The sequence below is a fragment of the Rutilus rutilus genome, assembly GCF_951802725.1.
Source record: "Rutilus rutilus genome assembly, chromosome: 2".
NCBI lineage: Eukaryota > Metazoa > Chordata > Actinopteri > Cypriniformes > Leuciscidae > Rutilus > Rutilus rutilus.
The window spans coordinates 14,753,249-14,767,630 of NC_140210.1; the positions used below are offsets into that span (position 1 = coordinate 14,753,249).

The 14,382-nt window shown below is 37.7% G+C and overlaps 1 protein-coding gene across 6 annotated transcripts in view; it reads right to left on the minus strand.

Moving 5' to 3' along the window:
- Positions 1 to 929: 929 nt before the first annotated feature.
- Positions 930 to 14,382, minus strand: part of slit2 (slit homolog 2) — a 68,081-nt gene continuing 54,628 nt past the window's right edge. For 2 of the 6 annotated variants that reach the window (XM_084392247.1, XM_084392246.1), the window contains exons 22-37: positions 13,540 to 13,611; positions 13,094 to 13,165; positions 12,919 to 12,990; positions 11,483 to 11,646; positions 10,972 to 11,096; positions 10,549 to 10,646; positions 9,232 to 9,371; positions 8,585 to 8,678; positions 6,104 to 6,241; positions 5,773 to 6,013; positions 5,526 to 5,656; positions 3,903 to 4,057; positions 3,488 to 3,776; positions 3,191 to 3,399; positions 2,278 to 2,318; positions 1,803 to 2,041 (exon numbers count right to left, since the gene is read on the minus strand). In XM_084392247.1, coding sequence (XP_084248373.1) covers positions 1,949 to 2,041; positions 2,278 to 2,318; positions 3,191 to 3,399; positions 3,488 to 3,776; positions 3,903 to 4,057; positions 5,526 to 5,656; positions 5,773 to 6,013; positions 6,104 to 6,241; positions 8,585 to 8,678; positions 9,232 to 9,371; positions 10,549 to 10,646; positions 10,972 to 11,096; positions 11,483 to 11,646; positions 12,919 to 12,990; positions 13,094 to 13,165; positions 13,540 to 13,611 — 2,134 coding nt within the window. In that variant the 3' untranslated portion in view covers positions 1,803 to 1,948. Of the gene's footprint in view, positions 2,042 to 2,277; positions 2,319 to 3,190; positions 3,400 to 3,487; positions 3,777 to 3,902; positions 4,058 to 5,525; positions 5,657 to 5,772; positions 6,014 to 6,103; positions 6,242 to 8,584; positions 8,679 to 9,231; positions 9,372 to 10,548; positions 10,647 to 10,971; positions 11,097 to 11,482; positions 11,647 to 12,918; positions 12,991 to 13,093; positions 13,166 to 13,539; positions 13,612 to 14,382 lie in introns of all 6 variants that reach the window. The other 4 variants (XM_084392243.1, XM_084392242.1, XM_084392245.1 and 1 more) reach the window with 2 other exon arrangements.

Below are 14,382 nucleotides of genomic sequence, written 5' to 3' on the forward strand. Positions count from 1 at the left end.
TAGTAATAGCGCAATCAATAGCCTAACTAAGCACTAACAGCACATTATTATCATGCATTCTTTTTTCAGATTAGCAAGATTCATCTTTCATTTGTTGTGTTTTAGAGACAATTTGAGCAGTTTATCCAAGATGCTTTGGTGGAAGATTTCCATGAATGTTCAATACACACATGGTGTGTCAAATAACACCGGCTGCAAGAAAAACGCAGTAATGAGTGAACTATACCGCCACCTGCTGGCAACATTGAGATTTTTTTAATTATTTTAAATTCTTTTTTTTTCTTTTTTTTAAATGATGTGCTGAATATCACTACTATAATGGCCTTGTGCATCATCAAGTGTGGCGCAAACATTTATTTTATACATTTAAATAGATATTAAGGAGCCAGACTGAATAGCTCTGATGTAAGAGATGTGGATGTGTGGCTACGCAAGCGTTACACACAGAGGAACAAGCTTGAAGAGGGAGGGGACATCTTTATTCATTGATCAGTAAAACAATTTGCTCAATGAATGAGCAACGTCCTCTACAATAAACATCAGCATCATCATCATCATCCAAAGTCTACAATACCAATTTAGCAGCAACATGTTAACATGGGGGAAACAGAGTGGTAACAAAGTAGTATCATTTAGAAAAAGTCACAGTTTTTCTTTCTATCTGTATCATTAAAAAGGATTCGCAAGGAGGATATTTTAAAAAGAGGTTTATTGACGGCTATGGACGCTACTGTTATTTTTTTTGAACTATGGCATGTGCTCTATACTGAATACATGGGGAGATTTTAACTATACATTTAAACTCTAATATAAAGCACGTCTGTGTCACCATACAAATTTTTAGGAGATTCGACAAAAATATACAATGTTTTCACTTCACATTTGAAGATTTATAACACCACTAGGTTTTTTTTTTTTTCTCTTTTTTTATGGTAAATACAACAGTCCCATTGGTCAAACCAACCAAATGAAGGAGACACAACGTTAGTTATTCTACTCAGTAAGCTATGAGTGATTTAAATTGGTAAGAGGAATATAAATTAATATATATTAAGAAATTCCAACTGTAACTCCAGGGAAGCAAAGGGCTATACCGAGTATAAGTAATGTGACGGTATTTTTGATACAATAAATACACATGGTTTATAATGTGGCAGAAGAGAGCGTGTGTGTGCGTGTGTGTGTGTGTGTGTATGTGTGTGTGTGTGTGTGTGCGTGCGCATGCTGGAAGAGATCATCTGTGTACACTTCGTGGGTAAGGTGTGTGTGTGTGTATAGAAGCAGCTATGATAGTGTGTGTGTGTGTGTGGTAAACTGTAAGGAAGTAGGAGGAGTGACCTCCTCTCTCAGCGAATCCCCCTGCAGTCTCCATAGTGATACTTTATCTCACCTTCACAAAGTCCAGGTGAAATGAGTTACGGCAGTCCAGAAAACCGTGTAAAAGAATGGCACAAAGAAAGACACAAAAAAGTGAAACGTGTCGTCAGGGTGTGTTTGCTTTCCATTCTGGTCTGAGGTGATTTTTTTTTCCAAACAAAAAAACAAATATAATCAGAAATGTCACAGTACCTAACATGATGGCAAATAAAAAAAAAAACCTCTAAAATCTATTTTTTGTCTTTTTTTTCTCCACTTCATAATAAAAAATAGGTTTGTTCTTTATCTTACAGTAATCCATTATCTCCTTTGAAGGAAAAAACATTAGTCCAACACTGACAAAAAAAGGTAAAACAGGGGACTTCAAACAAGGGGGAGGGGGGGCGGGGGTGTGAGGATGTATTTCTTCTTTTTCGTTTTTAGGATGGACATTTTGTGCAGCCACACTTGACGACCTTTTCCACCTCCTGTACAAAAGAGGATCCGTCTGTGCATTGGAAGGTGTATTTCCTGCGTTTGCTGCGGAGAGGGGCGCAGCAGGAGGTCCCGTCCCCACAGCTGCCCCGACACTCTAAACGGGAGACCTTCTCTGTGCTCTGGCACGCTGCGTAGCCCTGCTGCGTCTGATAGTGATCTCGGACCCGTTCCCCCCGACACGCCATCTCTACAGAGAGAGAGAGAAAAAAAGATTGACCACTATATTGCATATATAGAATATCAATCGTGATGTTTTTCGTGAAATGTTTACTGAGAAATTGAAAGGTAACTCCTAAGAAAATACAAAGTGTGAAAGCAGAAAAAGGAAGAGGAGAGACGAGGTGAGGTGTCTCAAAGCTTGAGGTTTATTAGTGACTCAAGAAAGGAAGAAATCGAAGATGAACACTAACATGCATCCCTCACCTGGCGGACCTGAGTGGGGTCCACACCGCTTTCAGTAGCAGCTTGAAGGTTACAGGAAGTTTAAAAACGAACGTTAGTAAAACAACAACAATAATAGAGTAGGATTAGCTCCTCACAGGGTTAGCATTTCAACAGCAAACTGAACAGAGGTTTAGAATGAAAAGCAAAACTTAACGACATACTGTGGTACCATTAAAGACATTTCAGTTCCAGTACAGGTGAGTACCTGTCTTCATGGTAAAAATGAGACCATGCATACGCTGTTTTAAACGTGAAATAAGGGACCACAGGTACAAATTCCAGGTGACGTGACTACTAGTGGTGATATTGAGAAAAATAAAGAATAGAGGAGAAGGTTATTAGAAGATTGCAAGAGTTGTATGGAAAATGCCACATTTGTACCATAAATTGCGTGAGTAGCTTTAAAAAAATGCTTTAGTCTCAAATTAAAATTCTATTTGAAATCCAATTTTAGGATTTTATTACATTACTATACTGGCCAACACTAATACGTCCACCAAGTCAATAATATAGCCTATTAAATATTATTACCAGCTTATGATATCATATTTTCAGCCTATTATACTGTATAATATCTCACAGCCAATAACCGATAAAGGGCCAATATTAAGAATCTAAAAAAATCTAAAAAAAATTATAATGGTTGTAGTGATTTTAGCCTACAAAACATACCAAGTAACAAAACATTATTTAAAAATGTTTTCACCTTATTAACGCCTCGGCTGTACTGGAGAAAATGAAATCACTTTCAATGTTACTTAGTGGACATTTCACTTGGAAACTGCAATTTCTTATAGCCACGGCAATATTTTTCAAAAACCTACTGTATGCAATGTCACATTTTTCTCATGAGATCAGGTTTCACTGAAAGGTTGAACCCACGCCGGCGTACCTCTATCACAGCTTTGCCCCGTGTAGCCGCTGTTGCACTCGCAGTAGGCTTTCCCCAGCCCAGACACGCGACAGCGCCCGTGTTTACATGCTATGTACTGACAGGGACTCAACTGCTCCTCTTCATCACACAATACACCTGCAAAGCCAGGTTGACAGCGACAGCTGTACGAGTACGAGTTTATGGGCAAACAGGAACCGTGGATACACCTGAGACAGACACGCACACAAAATGACAAAAAATGAGATGTCCACTCTAATATAATGAAACCAGTGTGTGCATTTTTCGGTCTCTTACTTGTTCCCGTCGCATGGGTTGTTGATCTGCTGGTCACACAGAGGGCCAGTCCATCCGGCCTCACACTCACAGCTGAAGGAGGATTGTCCGGTGGCATGGCACTGCCCGTGAGCACACACACTCCGCTGGCAGGGCTGGCAGCCGGGCACCACCCCCTCCTGCAGCAGGAACTGAGTGAGGTCCTGGAGCTGGTCATTAATGTAGAGGTTTCGGATACAGCCGTGGAAACTAGAGCCGTTCCTCCCGGAGCTCTGGCGCAATGAGGCCAATCCAGACTGCTGAGGAATTCCTGAGAAAAGAGGAGTTTAGTATTTGATTTTAGATTTTTGAGAATTGCTGTGCACTAATTCTGGGAAGATCCAGAGTTAGAAGCAGACCTAACCAAGTTTCAAAGTGGCCGCTGTGTTGTACATACCCCCAAGGTAAAGCGGAGCAGGGCTGGGTGCTGGGCTGGGACTGTTGGCAGTGTTGATGGATTTGGGGCTTCCTCCATCAATGGACAGTGACAGAGACTGATCCTTTGCCACCAGCTCCACTACATGAAAACTGCCATCATTTATCGTCTCAACACTAAGGAGAGAGCAGAAGTCAACAGTGAGGGTAATTTCAAAATAATAGTTTAAATAGGAGTCAAAATCAAAATTCTTTTTGACATATAAGAGATCATTAAATATCCTGAGAGTTTCAGAACCTCCAAATGACCTTGTAATTCCAAAAACAAGCTAAAAAAATGACTCGTTTTGGATTTTGTCACATTATTACGTCCAATAGTATTAACATTTAAAAATGTAAAAAAAAATGCAGTTGATGACCCCTTTAAATTGATTAGACAGAAGAAAGATTTTTCCTCATTACTGTTGAGAAAAAAAAAAAAGCTTTTAAGGTTTTGCTTCTACCAGAGATCTTCAAAAGGAGTCTGTGACCCTTTGCCAACTACTTTTTGATCTCAGTCTAATTTCAGTTAAAAATGAAAATAACTCAAACCAAACACCTTAGCCAAAGCTAAAGTTGAGTATAAAACGGCAGCTGCGATATTCTTTTCTTTCTTATTGTGATTTGTGACATATATCCTTGAAACAGCTTGTTAAACAAGAACAAATCCAGACCGGGACTTGATTTTGTCCATTGGGAATTGATTGGATCGTTGAGTTGTTGTGGTTTGTTAATGCTGTGATCTCATGTGAGTGACACGTGCCAGTAAAGCCATCACCAGAGAAGAGAAGATTCACACGAATAATAAAAAAAAAAATTTCACGGATAAATCATTTATAATAAATGCTGCATATAAAAAATTAAAAAAATGCGATTTTATGGTGACTTTAATATTTCATTATTGCTCCCACATTAAAATATATACAGTAACATTTCATTCTAATGTACTTGTATATCATTCTGAAAATAATGATTATTTTAATGGCTTTGAAACGAAACCATCATAACTGTATGTACTGTAGATACTATATGGAAATATGCACATTACTATAGGCTAAAATGCAACCCTGAATTTTAGAGAGAGAGAGAGAGAGAGAGAGAGAGACTGAGTTAAATAAATTAAATGTACGACTTCTTTGTGTCCAGGTAAAAAGTGGGAAAAGAACGTGTCACATGATCCTTCAGAAATCATTCTAATAGGCTGATTTGGTGCACAGAAACATTTCTTATTATTATCAATGGTGAAAATAATTGTGCTGCTTAATATTTTTGTAGAAACTGTGATACATTTGTTTCAGAATTCATTGGTGAATGGAAAGAAATAGAAAACTATTGAAATAGAAATCTTATGTGACATTAAAAATGTCTATCACTTTTTATAAATGCAATGCATCCTTGCTAAATAGAAAAGTAAAATGTCTTTAAAAAATGACTGATCCCAAACTTTTGAATGGTATATGGAGTCTGGAGTAAATATAATGAGATGTATTGATAGATGATTGTCCTGGTCTTGATTTAGCACATTGTAAAATGTATAGTTCCAACTCTAAATTCTGAGCGAATAAGCTGTTGTAAGATGCCTACAGTATCTAAATCATGCGTGTACCTGTAGATGGCAGATGGAGGATATGATCCAGAATCATAACTGACTCTCAGTCTGCCTCTGTAGAGCTCCACAGCGATGTGTTCATTATCTCCTTTATACAGCAACACCCCATTATCCTCATCTGTGGCGATCTAATACACGCATACAGACCACATGAGTGTGTGCACATGCATTTTTGATGAAGAATTAACAATCTCTCACTCACACTCAAAACCACAAGCAGAATTATCTTTTTTATGACATGTACCTGTAGTGATATATTGGCCTGCTCTGTAATGAGGTTGGAGGGGATCTGCAGGAACGATTCTCTGTTGATGAAGTTGACGCTGACCAGCCTCTCACAGTGCACGCCCTCGTAACCATGGAGACACTGACACACAGGATCTGTGTCCTTGACAACACACTGTGCACCGTTGGCACAGTCATAGTGGTCACACGGACTTGTTCTCGGCAGGACCATTGGAGGAGAGAACTCGCAGAACAGCCCACTGCGCACACACACACACACACACACACATAGTGAGACATGTATTCCACATGGTGATCTCTGATGATCTAGTTTGTATATTCATGCTCACCTGTATCCTTCTGGGCACACACACGTGTAGCCATTCACAGCATCAATACACTGAGCCCCGTTTTTACACTTATTATCTTCACAATCATCAAAATCCACCTCACAGTGCTCCCCGGTGTAACCTGGAGTACACTCGCACCTACACAAACACACACACGAAACAACATTATCACATTTAACATTTAAAACTCACATCTTCATCTTTAACTCCAATCATTTCAGGGCTGCAGATTCACCTTTAATATAAATATACCATGCCAAAATACCATGTTACAAGTATTGTTACTAAGGCAAATCCGTGGTAAATGTTGGTGATTTGTGGATTGCCTTCTAACTTGTTCGTTCAGGGCAAAGTGTTTCTCCTGTTCTCCATGTTACTGCTGTTGAGAATGTCAGCGCTGCTTTAAACTAGTTTAAATCACTGAGACATTTGTGGTTGATAACAGAATTCTTCACTGAATTCATCATCAATTCTAAGGCGAATTCAAACACACTGAATCAGTGCTGTTAAGCCATAGTTTTATAGAAACCACAAATACAGTAGTTACTTTTTACTATAGTAGTGAGGAGCCATGAAGGGTTTTACCTGTGGTTTCCATGGCAAATTTTAATAAGATTAGAATCCTAACTCAGTCGCACTGTCAGAATATTAACATTTTGCCCTATCCCTTAATGAGAGTAAATTTGCATCTGCATCCCAACCCAAGCTCAGTGCTTTACTGCTTTACTCAGTGCATTTCCCAGAGAAAAAAAATAAAATAAAATGAGGGTCTTTAGCATAGAAAAGTTTGAAACCCCCTTCGCTAGCTTATAGATGCCTCAAAGCAAATAGCCGTGGACTAAAACCCACAAAACTTACTTTAATTGAAAGTGCAGAAGCTATGTTTAAAAAAACACTTTTAGTAATTTAAGGTCCCTCCAACTAGGTTTGGGGTCTAAAATTAAACCTGAACATGCCAACATCTGTTGTATGTTCAGTGGTGCGGTTGGGATCATGCTTCTTTCTTTTTTTTTTTAAATAATATACATACAGTATATGAACAGTGAAATCTATTGTGTTGTGAGATTAGACTTCTCTAATTACGAAAGTTTTAGTTACTTAAACCACTGAAATTGAAGTTCTTTTGAATGAATTTACACACATCCTAAAGCGCTACATAAACACATTCATCATCCCTTCGTATCGCATCATATCATATTTAAAACACCCCCCTCCAACTCATTTTTTATAGTAAACCCAACAGGAGAGCTGTAATTGAATATCAGAGCACAAACATAGAGCAGAACCTCAGAGACTCCAGCTGCATTCCACACAGCTCTAGTGTTGTGTTAACATCTGCACCAATGGGCATAAAAACACACAAATGAACTTATGTGGTCCGCTGCTCACACACATATCAGCAGAGAAGGAAACACACACCTGATGTTTTCTAACATGGCGATTGTTTTGGTCTGGTGGAGAGAGGGATAAAATAAAATATGAGATGAGAGAAGGGGGCGTCTGGAGGGGAGAGAGTGATGAAACCGAATCCAAAAAGGTTTTGGATCGACTGCAGAAGGGCAGCTTTTAAACGACTTTAGGATTTAAACGTCTGAACAGCACTAATGCACTGGAGTCAGAAGAGTATGCAGAGATATTGTCATGATATGATTGGTCAGTATATTATATAAATAGACCAGCATTCAAAAGTTTGTGGTCAGCAAAAAGTTGTATTATTGTTTTTTTATTTTAAGTCTCAACCATTTATTTGATCAAAAATACAGTAAACAGTAATATTGTGAAATATTATTACAATTTAAAATAACTGGTTTAAATTTTTACATATTTTAAAATGTTATTTATTCCTGTGTTGCTCAAAAACATTTCTTATTATTATCAATGTTGAAAATAGTTGTGCTGCTTTATATTTCTGTGGAAGCTGTGATACACTGCATTCAAACGTTTTCAACATTGATAATAATAATAAATGTATATTGAGCAGCAAATTAGCACATTGGATTGATGTGACACTGAAGTCTGGAGTAATGATGCTGAAAATTCAGCTTTGCAATCACAGGAATAGATTATATTTTAAAATATATTCATATATATATAACATTTAAAAAAAATATTTATTATTCCAAACTTTTAACAAGTAGTGTATATATATATATATATGTTTATGTAAATATTTTACATACATTTAAAAAACTAAGTGGAATACACCTTTCTGCTTGTGGATAGTTTATTTGCTATTAAGGACCTTGAAAATGAAATTCAAAACTCAGAAGTGCTTTAAAAGATTTGATGCTATAAACATATCATGTTTTGCCAAACCTAGTGATAAATTCATCCTCAAAAGTGGCCCAGTTTATTTTATTTAATGGACTGATAATAACCTGTGAATCTGTTTTTGTCAGTATGTTTCAAATGATCAAGAATGTGGATTTATTGTTTGAGGCTGAGTCTATAACACAGATAGTGGGGAATTTAGTGACTTACATGAAGCCCTTAGCGGTCAGAATACATTTTGAGTCGTGCTGACACAGGTTCAGTTCTGAAGCGCAGAAATCCAGCTTATCTTCACACAGCTCCCCTGCACATACACATACTCATTATGAACAGTCAGAAAGAGTGGGAAGAGTATGAATAATCATAGTAGTGTTTACTGTAAGAAAACATGTTGCATCCCATTAAACCAGTAGGAGTGTGTTTGCGTGTCCAGTGTAGTCTCAGTGTAGAAGATGACAAAATACCAATACTCTGAAGAACAACGATACAATACACCTCAGTATACCAGCAAGGAAAAAATGTGTGTGTGAGTGTGCATTTGATTTCACACTTCAGCAAGCACAGAGGACGCACTAGCCAGAAACAGCAAAGGAAAGAGACAGACAATGGGAGGATGAAGTGAAAGAGAGTAAACTAACCTTTCTCCACCTCATTATTATTAGCAGCTAGTAGAAAAAGAGAAACAAGTAGCGAGAGAAAGACAGGAAAACAAAGAAATACAGAGGACGAGTTTGACATGTTAGCATGTTAGCTCAAGCAGCACATTTGCACGTTAGCATCAGACAGTTAAACACATAAAGCACAGAGAACACCGAGCATTTTGCGTGTGACTGTGCGTGTGTATGCGTGTAAGTTACCTGTGTATTCGGGTGAGCAGTGACAGGTGTAGTTGTTGATACCATCCACACACGTGGAGTTATTCTCACAGTCATTATCTTCACAGTCGTCGATATTTATCTCACATTCGTCGCCCTCAAATCCATCTGGACACACACACCTGAACATACACACATAACAACTGCGTAAGACTTTTTAATCCTTTTGAAACTTTTAATTCACTCAAACTCTATGAACAGTACTGATATTAATTGTTTGATTGTTTGTTTCTGTACTACTAAATTTCTCTTACAGTCCATTGTTCTATATATTGTGGTTCCTACATACTGCATGGTTTGGGTCCCTCCTTCAAAAAAAAAAAAAATCCTCCAACTATTTCTTCCCAAAGGTTTAAGAATGGGTGCTTAGAAATTATCATTAAATAATCTCTCTTCAACAAGATGCACAATTTAAGGTATCATTAATGCCCAAAGCACAAACAGGATGAGTTTAATATTTAAGCTCACACTATAAACACTATACAGTGCCTCATTCAATTAAGCTGGTTTGAATTCAGATAAGAAATAGTGATCCTTGTCTTAGCGAAAACCACTGATGAAATGTGTTAAATCTTACATTTATGATTTATGATGCTTTGCACTGAGGAGAATACATTTAACTGTTATTCATATATAGTACATTATCAGGTTCCAAACTCATGCCATTGTTTGAACCCAAAGTTGACTGAACATTTGAAAGCACTACAGAGCAGCAGTGTTTTCGCTCTTTGGGAAATTGACCTATGAATGGCTTACTTATGGTTGTCTCATTAAACTGGGATAGAAGAAAGTATTTTAAGCAGCGTTCGTGTGTGTCAGTGGGTGTATTACATTACATTAGCTAATCAAAATGTAAAGCAGGAGTTCTCAAATGAAACTCTTCTTATTCACCAATACAAAGGATTTATTAGCATTGATCAGTGTATGACTACAGCTAAACCTGAGCTCACCACACACACACACACACACACGTCTCTGCAGTGTGTGTCCACAGAAAGGCCCTTGATTGGATGATTAAGTGCATGAGTGAGCTCAGATCAGTTTCAGACACTTCAGTCTGATTAAGACAGATTAGACACACTCTGTCCATAAAGTATATTCATTACCGGAGCAGCAGGGACACACACACACAGACGCACGCGCACACATCTGATCATTTACTTAATGTACCAAATGAAAGCCACATTCAACAGGGCCCGAATACAATAAAGAATCTCTTTACCGGCCTCATACACATATCAGTTGTAATTTAAAACAGTTCAGCATTTTCATGATGATGATCATGAAGGTCGGTCTCACCAGTGAGTGTTTTCCTCTCCATCCTTTAGATGACAGGTGCCTCCATTCTGACAGGGGTTACTGATGCACGCATGAATTGGTTCCTCACAGTCTTGACCCTATATGAACATGCATGTTGCATTACATACAAATGTTATGTAAATGTTATGTAAACTCTCTATGATATTTTGCTCCCTATATGACTCCAAGCCCTCCTTCAATGTAAGGTTATCATATATATATATATATATATATATATATATATATATGTTATTTTTATTTATTTTTTGACAGTTTTATGCCTGCCAGGTGAAAGGTCTACTGTCTTAGAAATGTAATTTCTTAAGCAAACCACAAAAGCTCATCTTGTACCATTGTTGTACAAAGACAGTTGTGTGTACGAAGTTAGTTTAATACCTAGGCAAGACCACTGATGAGATATACCTTAAAACCATAAGGACAGGTGCATCGGTAAAAATCAACGGGATGGTTACTGCAGGTTCCATCATTCTTGCATGGATTGGATAAACAAGGGTTACATTTAGCCAAAATGTTCACATCCACTGGACCTATGTAAAATACAGAGAGAAAAAGAAATTACACAGGATGTTATAAACAAACAAATATATAACAGATATACAACCACAGTCATTACAAACACGGATAGGATTGAGCAGGTAAAGCGTCACAAAACTAAAACAGGTCAAAGGTCACTTTAAACCTGAGGAAAGGTTTGGGTGGCAGATAGAAGGGGCTGGGGTTTAAGAGCTCACACTGGGCTCTGATTGGCTTCCTTACCTGGCACCGGAAAACCACAAGTCCCCAGCACCTCTAAAAATGTACCAATCAAATCACATTACTTACAACATTAACATATGAGCATTTAAACTAGAGTTAGTACTAATGCCCTCTCCGTGACAGGACGAGTGTCTCCGAAGTGCACGGGTGGGTTTACCTGTGCACGTGAATTTCTTGGAGGGTGTAGTCAGCAGTAGTTTGTCGGTCATCTCTCCAGGACCGGTACAGCGTGCGATTCCAGGCTCCTTGTAGCCGCTCTTTACCCAGTCAGAGAGCCACTGCATGTGACAATCACAATACAGAGGGTTTGCTCCCAGAGCCCTGCAGGAAACACACACAAGAATATATTACAAACCTTCTCCAAAAATTTGCAAACATGATCTGAAATAGTGTTTATTCACTCATTTTTCTAAAGCAACACCTTACAACAGTGACATTAGTGGATAAAGTTTCATAGGGAGCAGTCGCTCTTCGTATCATCAAGTTTTAATAGAGCATGAGTTTGATGGCAGGTAGTTCCTTCATGCTGCTCTGATTGGCTGTAATTACGATAATGCCTGAGGGCCAGATTTACTAACAGCTTGCGCCAGCGCAAACCCTCTTTTGGCGTTAAAAAACTACAGTCAGGATTTACTAGACAAGCAGCGAAAAAGTAGGACAGAAAAGGCGTTATTTTTGCGGCTGACCTTATTGCATATGCATTTGTAGGAGTTTGCCTTTCAGACACAAAATATATGGGAGGAGAGTATTTAAATGAATCACAAGGTGATTTACATTATTTACAAAGCATGTCTTAAACCAGACACTAATTTGCACTGCTCTTGGTAGTTGGTCTTTATGGAAATGATCCGGCTGCATCTTGTGTTCTTTAATTTGCGTGTCGTCAGTAGATCACACGCAGAACTTTCCACTGCCATCGGCGCTATTTTGGAATTGTGTTTGCGCACTAATTTGCTCTGTTTAGTAAATCTGGCCCTTAATGTGTCAAACGTGTGGAAATTAATAGAATAATTATGGAGTTTACAACACACGCACCTGAGCATCTCTACTTTTGGTTATTTCATGACACACAAAATGGTCTCTGAGTGATCAAGCTGTTTTTAGAGGCCTCACAGCAAGGTTAAACAATTGACATAATATGCTAAATATGCTTGTAGATATATTATTACAATTGCTATTTTTGAAGCAATGTAAAAAAAAAAAAACAGCACTCACTTGATGTGACTTTCATGCGATTTGGTTTTGATAAAAAGTATTTTGATATAACCATATAACAATATTATGATATTGGCTGCTTGACAGTGCCCTATGTAAGGTAATGTGTAGATTTGTTCTGCTCGGCTGTCAGTCATAATTACACTTGTGAAATTGATCCATGAGAATTATAAAAAAAAAAGGTCATCGTGGGAGACCAAGGAATCAACCAATCTGAGGCTGCAGAGCCCCAAGTTCAGACAAAGAAAGGGTTTCAGTGTGTCTGTGTGAGAGTAAAGCAAGAACCAAAGTACATCCAGCTGTCAAAACCTATTTGGTGCACTCATAAGTGCCTGTGTGTGTGTGTGTGTATGTGTGTGTTCATTCTGAGGTACTTACAGGTGGGAGAGCGAGGACAGATCTTTGAAAGCTCCATCTGGGATCACAGCAATATCATTACCATGAAGAGACCTGCAGAGAGAATAGAGAAATGAAGCCATCCAAGAGAGTCCAAAACATATAAATCAAAGTCTGATAGCAAACACACACACACACACATCAGTAAGGTACTCACAACAGGCGCAGAGATTTGAGGCCGTCGAAAGCTTTTACAGGAATACACCTCAGTCTGTTGTAGCTTAAAATTCTGGGATGAAACAAAATATATTACAATACTTGCAAAAACATATATTTACACAGATGCGTCAGGCCATACAAACTCAATAAATAAATAAATAAATAAGCCAAGTGGATTTTGCAACTTCCGAAATAATAATAAATAAAATTATGGCAAAAAAATGACTCATTCATGCATCTAAATTTAAATCAAATCACAGCTTTTTGGATGAGCATATACACTTAAGTGCACATATAATTTCAAGAACTATAAAATTCACATGTGAAAATCACACACGCACAATGCACAGCTAAAAACATACACAACCACACTAGTGTTTGCACAAAAACACACACACACACACACACACAGACACCGAAGCCATAAATCATGTTGACACTCACAGGGTGAGAAGCTCGGACATGTTACTGAAGCTGTGGTTGGACAATGTGCTGATCTGGTTATTACTCATATCACTGCAAGAAAACACACATACATACATACGCACACACACACACAAACAAAGGCAGAGTGTTATGAGCCACGAGAAAATCGGACACTTAAAGCAAACATTTACGGTACATACCAATAACAAAATGTTGCACACAGCATTAAAAAGAAAAAGATTCTTTATATTTAAGATGAGCTGTTTTTATACTGCACTACAGTAACTCCATCAAAGCCAAACTGACCAGAGGTGAATGCAGTTTTACTACAACCAGGGATTCAATATTTTTGCATTTACTGCAATGCAGGGATGAAATATTTAAAAATTGACCCAAACTGCAAGGAATTACATATTTCACATTACATTACATAGTTTAATGCATGGCAAAAGACAATGCACACATGTGAACTTCCATGTTAGGACACTCAAGACGGCTGAACTTATTATCAATGCAGTGACCTTTAAAACTGCAAACAGCAAACACAAAGCATGTACAATAGTTATGCGTTAGGCTTAAAGTCATAATACAATATACAGAAGCATTCAACAGCCTGGATGCATCGCTTCACTCGAACTGACTTTTCTGTTCGGGTGTGATTTATAAGCCAATTTGATTTGCATTCATGAAAAAAATTACAATATGTTAAAATATAATAAACCTACAAAAAAACATTTTCAGTCTTCTAAATTATTTAAAACAATATTTCAAAGTCTTTGATCTTTTTTATGTGCATAAAATAACTTTTGACTAAAGAAATGAGCAATCACTCATACTTAACTCGCAGTCATATTTAATTGA